At 38.2% G+C, this 14,009-nt stretch overlaps 1 protein-coding gene across 2 annotated transcripts in view; it reads left to right on the top strand.

Moving 5' to 3' along the window:
* The window catches only part of KHDRBS2 (KH RNA binding domain containing, signal transduction associated 2), a 387,275-nt gene extending 377,610 nt beyond the window's left edge, over positions 1-9,665 (top strand). For both annotated transcript variants that reach the window (XM_074153323.1, XM_074153324.1), the window contains one exon: positions 9,568-9,665. In XM_074153323.1, coding sequence (XP_074009424.1) covers positions 9,568-9,665 — 98 coding nt within the window. The remainder of the gene's footprint in view (positions 1-9,567) is intronic.
* The last annotated feature ends 4,344 nt before the right edge of the window (positions 9,666-14,009 follow it).

Genomic DNA, 14,009 nt, shown 5'->3' on the forward strand with positions numbered 1-14,009 from the left:
CTGTCCCACACGACATCCTGGTCTCAAAATTGGAAAGTCATGGGTTCGATGGATGGACCACTGGGTGGATAAGGAACTGGCTGAATGGCTGCCTCAAAGGGTTGTGGTCAATGGTTCAATGTTCAATTGGCGGCCAGTGACGAGTGGAGTTCCTCAGGGGTCAGTACTGGGACCAGTGCTGTTCACGTTTGTCAGAGACATGGACAGTGGGATAGAGTGCACCCTCAGCAAGTTTGCTGACGACACCAAGCTCAGTGGCACGGTCGACATGCTGGAGGGAAGGGATGCCATCCAGAGGGACCTGGACAGGCTTGAGAGATGGGCTCATGAAAATTGCATGAAGTTCAACCAGGCCAAGTGCAGAGTCCTGCACCTGGGACGTGGCAATCCCAGGTACAAATACAGGTTGGGCAGAGAATGGCTGGAGAGGAGCCCTGAGGAGAAGGACTTGGGGGTGTTGGTGGATGAGAAGCTCGACATGAGCTGGCAATGTGCCCTGGCAGCCCAGAAAGCCAACCACATCCTAGGCTGCATCAAGAGAAGTGTGGCCAGCAGGTTGAGGGAGGTGATTCTACCCCTCTGCTCTGCGCTCGTGAGACGCCACCTGGAATACGGTGTCCAGCTTTGGAGTCCTCAACACAGGAAGGACATGGACCTGTTGGAACAGGTCCAGCAGAGGGCCTCGAAGATGATTAGAGGGATGGAGCACCTCTCCTATGAAGACAGGCTGAGAGAGCTGGGATTATTCAGCCTGGAGAAGAGAAGGCTCCGGGGAGACCTCACAGCAGCCTTCCAATATATGAAGGGAGCCTACAGGAGAGCCGGAGAGGGACTCTTTGTCAGGAGATGCAGTGACAGGACAAGGGGTAATGGTTTTAAATTGGACGAGGGGAGATTTAGATGAGATATTAGGAGGAAATTCTTTACTGTGAGAGTGGTGAAACACTGGAACAGGTTGCCCAGGGAAGTTGTGGATGCCCCATCCCTGGAATTGTTTAAGGCCAGGCTGGACGGGGCTTTGAGCAACCTGCTCTAGTGGAGGTGTCCCTGCCCATGGAAGAGGGGTTGGAACCAGATGATCTTTAAGGTCCCTTCCAACTCTAACCATTCTATGGTTCTATGATTCTGTGATTGAAAGTAATTTCACAAGTTAACAGTACTGTGACCTTTTTTTCATTCTAGCTCTCCAGTAAGAAAAAAAATCTAACATAAATTCTGTATTTAAACAGTAGATCAGAGCTACTGAGTCTACTTGCAATTGATCAAACAATAATCTTTAAAGATAGTTTCATCTAATATATCAATAATATCTGTAATCAATACTGGAAGTATTTATATAACAGCAAACAGGGCAACTAAGAGTCAATATGAATTGTAAAAAGCAATGGTAAAATACTAATATGTAATTTCAGTCAATTGTAAACCAAGGGTGCTGATTGCCTGTGAAAATAGCAATTAATTTATGTATCCTAAAGGTGAGCTTCAAATATCAGTTCATAGGGACCATACAGCCAATGGAAAGAAGTATCCAGTGAAATTAAAAGAGTGATGCCCATGACTTCCCATTTCTTATCAAAGTACCCACCAAAAAATTTGCAATTACATTTGTTACCACACCCAAAGCAATCCTCATGCCCAATCACACTCAGATTCCTCAGCTATAAACTCTCTCATGATCCCATCATGCCACATAACCTGTACTTTTAGTTTCTGAAAGCGAAGCATACAATATTTCTTCTTAGCTAATGGCAACATCAGAGAGATTTTGCACATTGGCAATAACGCCAAATTCCTGGAAAAACTGGATCCTCGGCCCTCAGTTATTAAACTGTGTCTCTGGATTTCTTTTCAGTCACAGTCTTTGATACCTGATAGCACTGAGGACAGTCAGAAGTGAAAAGGACAGGGAGTGAGAGGAGTCCACTAGAGCAGAAGGACTGGATGGCAGGTTGGCCCCACCAAGGGGGCGGGGAGATCGGACTCCACAGGCTTTCTTTGCGTGGGAGTCAGAGGGAGGAAAAGGTTAGGGGCTGACTTGCTGGAGAGCAGCTCTGTGGAAAAAGATCTGGGAGTCCTGGTGGACAACAGGAGGACCATGAGCCAGCAATCTGCCCTTGTGTCCAAGAAGGGCAATGGCATCCTGGAGTGCATCGAGTGTGGCCAGCAGGTCGAGAGAGGTCATCCTCCCCCTCTACTCTGCCCTAGTCTTCCACTATATATTCAGCTACATAATTGTAATAGCAAAAATAGGCTTTCTAACCTATTTCTGGAATCATTGCTTCTGCTGGTGAGTGGGAACTTGGAAACTGTGATTCAGAGGAAACTGTCATTCCGAAGAGTTGTCCTAACGGCTGCTTCCCTTGGTTACATTCCCCACGTACTGGCAATGATGTATTCTTGTGTTTCAGTTAGCGTTAGAAGCAGATACACTCCCAAGGAGACTGGGAGACTTGGGTTCACCATTCAGTGGGTCAATGACTGAATTCCACCGACTCTGGGTTTTTAGGGGCACAATCCCTGTCAAAAGTAGATACTGAACATGTCTTGTTCTGAAAGCCCATTATTTTGCTCAGCAGGTTTCTGGTATTTTGTAAAATCTGATATGACACCTGTGGTTGATAAGGATTCTTTCTTCCTTTCTAGTTTTAGAAGCATCAGAGGAATATAAGCAGAGCAGTAAAGACCTGTTGCAGAAATATTTTCACCCATTTCTACACATTCTTTAAATTTTTCTGGTGTCATCCTGATATAATTTTTTTGGTAAAGATCTGTAAAGAAATCCGCTACTTAAATCTAGGGGTTTTTTTCACTGAAATCTCTGGAAACATGACACGTGATCAGTTCATTTTCCTTAAAGCTCAAAACTACTTCAAAATTATTTTATATTCAAAAACTAGGAAACAAAAATTGTTTCATTTTACAGATGGCAGAAAAGCGATATCCATCCTCCTCTGAGCAGGTCAAAATGTGTGATCTCAACCTGGTCCACAAAACAGGTCACGTAGTAAAATGAAATGGTTTTGCTGTGTTTTCATTGGAAGCTTGGTAGTAGAGGTGCAGGGTAGTCAGCAAGCAATTTTGAAATGGTTTAGTGGTCTAAGAGGTTTCAGAACTACTCAACTGTTAAAAAAACAATTTAAAAAATACCCAAGAATATTACATTGAAAAACTAAACTATTCTAAACGTTAACATTAACAAATGATTACTGCAGAAACAAGGACATAACCTCACACAATCTGAGTAGAGTGGGTCAGAAGGGAGGCCAGACGTGGAATTTAAGTGTCAGTTTTAACTGGAAGGATAAATTTCCAACTGATATGGTAGTATCAGCCTCCTCAAATGCTGTAGGAAACTAAATATGGACACAAACTAGTGGTTCAGTCTTGTCCATGCTGAGCTTTTCACATCACCTGCAGAATCTGCTGTATTTCCCATGCAGGATGTGCCAGAGTATCTTTGATTGTGACTTGTACAAAAGGACAATGCATGCTCCCTTGCTAACTAATTGGTGTCTCAACTCCTGGATGATTGCCAGATGCCTATGCCAGATATTCAAATTAGATCATTGGCTATGTTATTCAGGAGTAGACCACCCCCCTTCTACCAATGCTCTGCCATAATTGTCTCTTGAACACCCTTAAGACTGCTAACTGCAATATATTTTGTTGATACAAGACTGAAGTAGTTTTGCATTATTGCCTTCCTAAATGGAAAATGCAAAACAACCAGCTAAAATAAGTTGAAAGAAATTCTACCAAGAAAGAAATTTTAGCTTTTGTTCTGGTTCTGCCACACATGAAATGCTCGTATACATTAGAGGTGAAAATGCAATCCACATTTAATACAGCATATAGGCAGCAGTCAGAGGAGAACCATGGTCTAGGGGATGAGCAGTCGGTAATCAGGAACTCATTACTCAATTCTCACCCATCTTGCATGCAATAAAATCCAATGAGCAGAAGCTCATGTTGAAACACGGTGAAACTCAGCCTGATAACCAAAATGACTGGAGGGTCTTTTGACCCTTCTGTTACCCAACGAGCTACCCAAATCTCTGTGTGACTACTGAGGTGGTCTGTATGTCTTCAATCCTTTAAGACTGTTCCTGAAGACAGAGCTTTCCATTCTCGGGACCTTCCCCTTGATGCTGAAAATAGAAGGTTACCCTGGAGTACTGGAATTGAGATATGAAAGAGAAACTTTGCACATCAAGGAACCTTTAATTACTAGTGTTCAGATATATTGTTCTTCATTAAAATTCTCTGTAGGAAAAAGCACTAATAATCTGATTTTCTTTTTTTCGATGTGGGTGCATCTTGTAATTTATTGGCATTGTGTGGTTCAGAGACTCTTTATAGTGTTGCTTCATATCATCTTGCTTTCTCCACAATATATAACCCTTTACTTCTGTGGGTGGTGTGAGGCCAGTGGTTTTCCAGTTGAAGACTAATCCCAAACCTTTCATCTATGTTTTGGGTACAGAGTCACCTGTTAATGCAGTAGAGCCTATCATGCAATATCAACAAGAGTCGTTAGCCATCAACCATCCTCTCATATTTTGATGATGGTATGACCAAATAGATATAAATCAGCTGTGTTCTTGTTAAAGTTTGAAATCAAACAAATAGGTCCACCATGTTACTGGAAAAAAGAGCATAAGAGACTTGTACTGGAAATTAGCTTTCTGCTCTTCTTCTGTATCAGAAGCTGGTACAGCCAGAGCGGCAATTTACTTTAAGAACACTGTCACTCAAGGAAAAACAGCTTCTTCCAATGCATAATATAAAGTCATTTTTTACTATGAGTACTACCAGAAAGACTGTATGTTTCACCTTTATATGAAGATGTTTCAGTCTGGAGGTGGGGGAAGGGACTCAAACAGAACAAGGAATTGGGTTGTCTGTGTGTTGCACAGTTAGTGAGTATTTTTACTACTTTGGTCGTTTTCATTTATATAAATCAAGTTTCTGCTTTTTTATCTAAATCTTACTTCTCCCCAAGGCCTCTCTGCAAATGCAGTGACACTTCAGCAAAGGGTAATTGAAGCTGCAGCACGTTTACAGCAAAATGCCATTTTTAAAGGGTGTAATGAAACATACTGCAGAGGCAGGATTTTTAAATTCACTATATGGAAACTGATTCTCTGTAGGAATGAGAGACCTGAGGATTTAGAACTATATCATATTGCCTGCCACTTCTTCAGCCCTCCAGGCAATAGCTTTCCACAGTAAACTTTTGTTTTGTGTGACCATAAAACCCCTGATATTCAACAAGAGAACATCCTGAGCAGCTCAAAGAAAAAGAAAATAAATGAATGCACCAAAAAAACCCTCACAACAGGAAGGTTTTTTCTTCCATAGCAAGAGCAACTGCTACCAAATCCTGTCCAGAGTTGCCTGCTCCTAGTACATGCTAGCCTGAGCCTTACTTTGGCTCCGCAGCTGATACTCCCCCTCCCCACACTTTCCTCTCACACCCCAAGGCAATGAGATAATAAAATGTAGTTGCAGAGAAAATGTCTTGCAGAGAAGAAATAGCTTTTGGAATTTCAACAGGCTTTTTATGTTTTATATTTTCATTTTTTTTCTGTTTCATAGTGCATTATCTTGCTTTTTACAAAAGCAATCTTTGATACGTCTTTTAACCCTTCAGTATTGTAGTCTAGAGTCAGCTAATTATTTTCTTACTGGCCACAAAAGTCAGCAGTGATTAGCAAAAGCAAGATACCAGGAATTAAACCATGCCCATTAAAAAACAACAGGCTCATTAACTAAAATGCTTCAGCTCATTCAAACTGTTTTTTCTGCTACCTCTGCTCACTTCTGGAGTCTTTGGAATATAGGTCATTTTTTTCAGTTGTAGATCTGTAGCAAGATTAGATACTCCAATTAGTCAGGTAAGAAAATGACAGGTATTCTAATTTTCTAAGGGGACTATTGTGTTTTTTTTCCTACTAAATGAAAGTGCATATATAATGAATTTCATTTATTATTCAGGAATAATTTTAAAAGTCTTATATAAGTCTTTAAATATGATAAAAAATTAAAAATAGGCAGCAACAACTTTTAAACTTCAAAGGTGAATGGCAAGGTAGAATTAATTCTTTTCTTAACATCAGCAATGTTTTTATTCCTTTTAAAAATGAAGTTTGGACAATAAGGGGGTCAGTAGATATATAATATTTCATTTACACTAGGAGAATAGCCTGTACATTACTGACAGTTGACTATCTTAAATCAAAATTGGAAAGAAATCTGCATCACAAAACTTTAAACAGTCTTTGACAGCACTGATGTGATTGGAAGGGCAAATTCACCCCTTGGTTTTGGAAAATACAGTCCAGTTCAGTGATGGAGTATCTGAGATGAAGAAGTTAGTGGGCCAATAACACCTGTATCCAGAGGAGCAGAGAAAGGTCATCAGAAAATAAAAGGAAGGAAAGAAGTGTCCTCTCCAGCCTGCATTTGGGCTCATTCACTATTCAACGTGATGCCAACATGTGATAATATTGTGTGTGCCTACACTGCTGGTGGGGCCGTGGGCCTGGATCTGGTCAGTGATCTAATGGCCTGAATGACCATTCACATTCAAAATTCACTCTGCATCCACTGTAATAAATAATCTGACTCCAAGCCATCCCTACATAGTATAAATCATGCTCTGCCCTGTGATAATTTGGGGTGCAAAAATCGATGCTTCATCGTCAGCAATATCTCCAGCCACCAGTGCCTCCCTTGGTGACTGCCAGGGTAAAGTATTTGCTGGAGTTCATATTATTCCATAAGCTTTAAAGTGTTGGTTACTGTCTCTCAACTAAAACATGGTGTCTGACCCTGTGAGCAATGTTTCAAGTGAATGTGGCTTACTTTTCATTAAAAAGCAGACTATTTGCACTAGTGCAGTCGCTGACTGTGTTTTAACTGAAAAGATGTTTTATGAACATATGGTTAGCCATAACCAAAGATGTGAGTACTCTCTCAGTTTCAGTGCAAGGTGAAATGTTAATTTATATTCAGTGCTGATTTGGACTAACCCATTTTGCTTTGCCCTGAAATGGAGCACACACAGAACGTTACCACCTTTCCATTCATGGTGTACCTTCTTCAAATGTGAAACTCCTCAACTATTCTGCAAGAGCTTCTCTATACTAAATATCAGTATCTCAATATTTTTCCACCCATGCAACATTTAGAGTTCAGTGTCCCTCCATGGCCAAGACACCTCATCCTCCTTTACCCAGGTGGGCTTCCTGACCTACCAGAGAAAGAAATTGTGACCTCAGTTTCCCATGTTAGATGGACAGTATGTGGTCCTATCCATGTTGGGGAAGATTTCAATTTCACAAAGTTTCTGCTAATACGATGGTGATTTAAGCTTATTTACTCACATACTTCTTGTCTTAGGGCTAAAAGTGTGGTACGACTGACAATGAAACTGGAAATAGTAAACCAAACATATAACATCAGCACACCATTCCATACATGTAGCTAATATGTCAACATATTGCTCAAAAATTTGTTTGGAATTTAGACTCTAACACATGCATATAAAAAGAAAAATCCAAACCATTTTTTATGTGCTTGTACTATGCAACAATATCACTATCATGTATTTGGAATTCTATATTATTGTCAATAGATACTTTAATCAAGACGCAGAAGAGAAACAAAGGCCTCTGTATATATTGGTTTCACTGGGGAGTCTTGTCATTTTAAGTTCATCATAATTAAACAGTATGAATAAACTATTTAAGGAGAGACTAGTGAAGACTGAACTTTAGTAAGTTATAGAATCATAGAATGGTTGGGGTTGGAAGGGACCTTAAAAATCATCTGGTTCCAACCCCCCTGTCATGGGCAGGGACACCTCCCACCAGACCAGGTTGCTCAGAACCCCATCCTGCCTGGCCTTGAACACCTCCAGGGATGGGGTATCCAAAGCTTCTCTGGGCAACCTGGGCCAGTGTCTCCCCACCCGCCCAGCAAAGAATTTCTTCCTGATATCTAATCTAAATCTCCCCTCTTTCAGTTTAAAACAGTTACCCTTCATCCTATCGCTACAGTCCCTGATAAAGAGTCCCTCCCCACCTTTCCCGTAGGCCCCCTTTAAGTACTAAAAGACAGTGATAAGGTCTCCCCAGAGCCTTCTCTTCTCCAGGCTGAACAACCCCAACTCTTTCAGCCTGTTCTCATAGGAGAGGTGCTCCAAATAGTTTTGTTTTGATAGCAACAGCAAATATAATGTTTCATCATCAGTTTGAATCTTTCTTTCCCTTTCCCTCTGGCTTCAGTTCACCTTCCAATCTTTTAAAGTCCTCTCTTTTCAATCTCTTGTTTTTATGCACCTTAAAAATTGTTCTTTCTTCCCTAGCATCAGAAGGCTTGATCCTTACTTTTATATTTTACAAGCATTAATCTTCTACGCATACCTGTAATAAAAACATGCTGATCACCAATGAAATAAAACAATATGGAAAATATCTAACATTTGCCACACTGATTTCTGAATACCTTCTGTATTTCATTACAAAGATGTAGACAGATTATGACATGACTTTGGTGGGGGGGCGGGTATGAAGAGATTATGAACTTCTTGGTGAACCTGTGTATGTCAGTTGTATTCTACAGCTATTGTAACAGGAGTAACACTGCACACTACGATGTGATATAAGACAGATGATATACTGTGATTTCTGAATTTCCATTTTAATCACCGTGTGTATGATGAGTTGAAGTCAGTGGGAGACAAAACCAGAAATTATGATCCACTAGCTGATTGAGGAGAGAGTTCAAGTTTGGGGTTCAACTGCTGGACCACAACTGTAGGTAGCTTCCTGTTTGCTCCTTTAGAAGGCTTAACTGCCAGAAATACTTTGTGGAGGAAAAAAAAAAAAAAAAAGAAGCCTTGTAAAAACCTTAACCTGAGCTAGCCTTAAAGTTTTTAACTTACTCTTCCCAGGCATATTTCATTCACACAAATTTGAAAAAGTATTCTGAAGATAATGGAAAGTAAAAACTATTTGGCAAACCTCTTTTGCTTCATGTAGGAGCTTCATTTCTGCACATTGTTTTTCTTCCGTTATTTTCTTTCTTCTGGTCTCAAATGGAAGAAAAAAATCAAATGTATTTCTATTATCTTTTCATGATTCAACTCCTCATCGTATTAACATACCAACTGCATTAAATGTTAGTCACATTGGTGCTTTAGCTTAAAAGCTAGAAGCTCAAAACATCAAATAAATTCTGAGCTGGCAGACTAGTGCAGTGATTTTTCCAGTGCTGACTGTACTGCCACCACACTAGGTATTCATTCTCTGCTGAACATGAAGGAGTAAGGTTTTTTTCATCCTGAGATAGGCAGGTTGCCTGTGTAGAGAAGTAGAAGATTAGTTTTCTGCAAATTTTTGTGGGAGGGTAAAGAAATGGATCCTAACACCATTCTCATCTTATTTTTGTAAAGCTTTCAGCCAAAACCCTGGAGAATTTTGACAGCCAGTAGCAGTAGCAGCACTTTGTTCTTTCAAGTTTAGATATTTACAAAACATATCTTTTCTCTTCTGTTTTTAGCACAAGAAGAATGGGCCACAACCCGTTCCAGCCTAAAGGCACCACCTCCAAGGTCAGCCAGAGGGGGTTACAGGGAACACCCCTATGGTAGATATTGAAGGTCCTCCTCATCTGTGACCTCATCTCAAAGACAATTAATAGCCTGTGGTCTCCACATAAACAGCAACAAGACAAGTAATAGTCCATTTCTTTTCTATCCTAGGGATTACTGCTCATTATTATCCTATGTACTACTTGTATTTCCTATAACATTGGAGTGACATTGGCATTAATATTATTTTATAACACGGACTTAAAAAAAACAGAGACAAAAAACCTTTGGCAAGCGTTGTCTATAAACCATTCAAAGATGATGTTCTGTTGGTTGTATTCATTGCTGTGTGTAACTTAGAAAGCATGACACTGTTACAGATCTTGAGTCTCTCTACATACTAGCTAAGGCTGAGTTTTTGTTTAGGGTTGTTGAAAGACTGTAATATGATTCTTTTTTTTCCTTTTTTTTTTTTTTTTTGAACCGGACGATAATCAAGCTGTAGATAAGATGTTTTAACCTGTCTTTTTTAATATATGTTAGTTTAGATTAAGATGTTCGATATTAAGTTTGTAAATTTAATTTTAAATGCTGTTTTAATGGGGTTGAAAACAAGCAGCTACTGTATGTATGTAGCTAACTGAATTTGTTCAGTGTTTTAACCTGTATTTGTTAAAAAAAAATCACATAAAGTTCCATGTGTAAGCTTCTCTAAATAGGAAACCATAATTTTGTCAAATATGTTTGCCATAATTTGTCAATAAAGCTGAAACCTTTTGTAACAAACTAAATTTGGAATTACTTGTTTTCTAGCTTTAAATGCCTGCTTTATTTCTTTTTCAAGAGATGCCTAAAATGTTTTTTATATAAAAATTACAAAAATGAACCCAAGCCTGTTTTAAGATTTTTTGTGTAAGACTTTAAAAGTTGTATTAATAACTTCTGGTTGTTAAATAATTTAAAAGTTAACAAACTAAACTGTTACATGAATCATGGTTAGTATCCACTAATGTATAACATGTTAATGGAAAAAAATGCTTTAGAACAATAAATGGATTTTAAACTATCCTCTAAGCTTGATCTTGCTAAACACAAACTCTGATTGACTTGTTTGTATTAGCATGTCTCTCGTGAGAATGTAATGGAGTTTAAAGAGGTAAGATTACCACTTACCACTGTTAGACTGTCTAAATGCTAGTTCTTCAACCTTTGAGTTTCCCCGCACATTAAATATCCCATTCAACATGTAAGCATTGCATAGATTCACCTATTTGTTTTCACTCAGAAGAGTGCGTTGACTGCATTTTTTGTAGTATACAACAATTTGTCTTGATAAACAAATCATCAGTGTCACTGCCCAGTTGTTGGTACTCAACTTCAAAAACTTTATTTGTAATTTTCAGTGCTAAATATCATCGCCCTTGAAGGCAGTTTAGAGGGCTGATATTTCTTTTGAGACTATCAGACTTGATGGCTGATGATTATTAAGGAAATATGTCGCAGGACTCAAAGGATGACTAAACGTTAAACAGGTAACACTAATAGTAACTCTTTAATTTTGAGTATGCAACAGTAATGTTAAATATTCTCAGTTATTAAGTTACTGATAGTTAAAAAAGTAAACCTACCAAAAGATAACAAATAGGTATATAGGCTATTAAAACAACTAATTAACATTAACTAGTGACAACAAAATTATTCTACAATATATAACCCTCAAGGTAATAAACAGAACTAAAATTAACAATAATAGTAATGCAACTCTTGCTAACAACAAATATATAACCTAAATTTTGATGAAAAAAAAAAAAGAACAGAAGACTTGATGGTAGGGATGCCAAAACTGTTAATCCTTTAAATACAGTCTTTTTGTTTACAGTGGCTTTTTGTCAATGTGATTGGTTTACTTTTTTGATGAGAATAAAGTACAGGCCTATTGCTGTTCAGTTTGTGAACAAAATCTCTTGCAGCTGGAGTTGCATGCTAACTCTTTTTGAATAGTTTATGAAGCATATGTTTTGTCGTTTGAAGTGTTGAAGTGAATTGAGTAGTAGGCTACGTGATGGTTACATTGAGTTTATTCTGTCTCACTGTTTCAGGGACTGGCAGGCACTGGACAGCCAAGCAGCAGATCTGCTGAGAAGTGGTCAGGTAAGCTCTGCCGCATCTCAGGGGTTTTTTCCTATTTCCTGTTTTATCTGTGCACTTGCTTTTACTAACGCACGGAAACATATTCAGCTAGAATTTTAAAATTAAATAATTCTTTCCAGCAGTGTTTCCCTGCACAGCAGGATAGTGGCAATCAAAGTATTTGCTTTTATATGGTATGATACCCTTCATTTAAGTGAAAGAAGTCTTGTCATCTAGCCTTGTAATGGTAAATATGGTAACTGCTCCTGCTAAAAGCAAGAGCTAGTGTTTATTAAAAGCATGCCTACATTTTGGAAAAAAACTGGTCACGTGACATAGAAAAATACAATACTGCCTTTCCTTTGCTCCTCAAAATATTTATCGTTTCTTCGTATGAAAAAAGTATCTATAAAGAGACAGGAAGTTTGCTATTTATTCATTTGCTTGGTAGGGGCTTTTTTATGCTTTAGAAAGGGAGAGACATTAATTGTCTTACCATGCAACAGCATGGATCAAGGCATAGCTTTCTATATTTCTCTGCTAAATACGTTTAAAGATAAAGGTGTGTCTTGGATAACCTTCTTATATAGACTTCAGATTATATATGAGATTTTTGATTAAAGACAAATGTCATTGCTGGAAAAATTAAAAAAAAAAATCCGCTCAGATACTTCCACTCACTCACAAGTGCCAACCTAGTCACAACACAAAAAGTGCAAATTCTCTTCCTCTCTCGTGATTGTTAGACTAGATAAGAGTTAATTAGCAAAACTGATGATGTTGCGCACCAGATACACAATCCTAGACACATTTACTATGCTGGCATCTTTTCCCATGATTGTGGTCTGGCTGATTTAATGGTTTCCACCTATTGGCATATTCAATGATCACTTACAAGCCACAAGTTCTGTTGTATAACAAGATATAAAGGGCTTAATTTTCCTCTCCAGAGGGTTGCCTCAAGACCTTTAAAAATGGGTTTGATTTATGTGCTAGAACCACTCTACAAGCCAAAATGATATAACACAGCATTAAGATTTGTCTGCGTATTATAGTCACATCAGTGTGAGTGTACAACTATAGCAAAAAGCTTCCATCCACCCACCTTGCATGTAGTTAGACAAATGTGCTTCAATCAGTATATTTTATGTCTATACAGATAAGAAAACCACACTCCACTGCTATAAATACAGTTTCGTAGTGGTATAACTGTGATTATGGATTATTATACATTATAGATTTTACTATATAGGCATTTCAGGAAATGCTCATATGCCTTACTGAAATGATTAATTACACAAAACTGTGAGCAGATAATACCTGATGTGAGATCCAGGGCAAAGTACATAAAATTAATTTCTCAATCGTGCATCAGATTTTTATGTGAGGGTAAATAGTGTGAACTCCGTGAGGATGGACTCCAATAAATACAACTTTATAGCAGAGCAGTGCCCTTTAATATTATTGTCTCGAAGTTCACTTCACATCCATTTATTTGTGCAGGTTAAAGAAATGCAGAATATGTCAGTAAAATGATACATTATGAAATATTCTTATACAAGAATTATTTAGAAAAAGTACGTTAGTAAGTGGAAGCAACTGTTTATGTGAACATTTGTTCTATTGATTTTCAGGAAATTAGTATAACGAGGTATCCATGACTGCATGTGCTGTTCTGTGCTAACTACAAAGTGTATTTCAAATCACTTTCTGAAGAAGTCTTACAGTTAATCAGCTATGTCTCACTAAAGAAATCCACTTTCTGAATTTGTGAAAGAGTAACAAGGGAGCCTGGTTATTCTAATTAACAGTCGTCTTTAGGTCTTCCATGAAAAGCTGTGGTGTATTCCATACATCCACCAGTCAGGTCAGCCATAATTCCATGAAAACTCACATACATCATCAGAAAACACAGAACTTCACCTGTGCTACAGATGATTCCAGGACACTAGTCACCAACTAAACATTTTCTTTGGATGAATTCACATACCAAGTAGTTTTGTTTGTTACAGGAAGAAAAACTAGTATCGAATAAACAAGGAGTAAAAAACGCTGGAAAAGAGAACAAGGGTTGAAAAAGGAAAATTTCCATTCAAAGATTTCTAAGATTGTTTTTTTTTCAGTTTGATATCTAAATGAAAGTAATGCGCTAAATTTTCAGTACTTAAAACTGCCAAATATATTATTTTACATAATTACACTAAAATATTCATAGTTGTACCTTTGCAGCATCAAGACAAATATTCTTTTCATTGTTTCCTTTTTAAAATGGAGTTGTCTA

The sequence above is a fragment of the Numenius arquata genome, chromosome 9 (genome assembly GCF_964106895.1).
Source record: "Numenius arquata chromosome 9, bNumArq3.hap1.1, whole genome shotgun sequence".
Classification (NCBI taxonomy): domain Eukaryota; kingdom Metazoa; phylum Chordata; class Aves; order Charadriiformes; family Scolopacidae; genus Numenius; species Numenius arquata.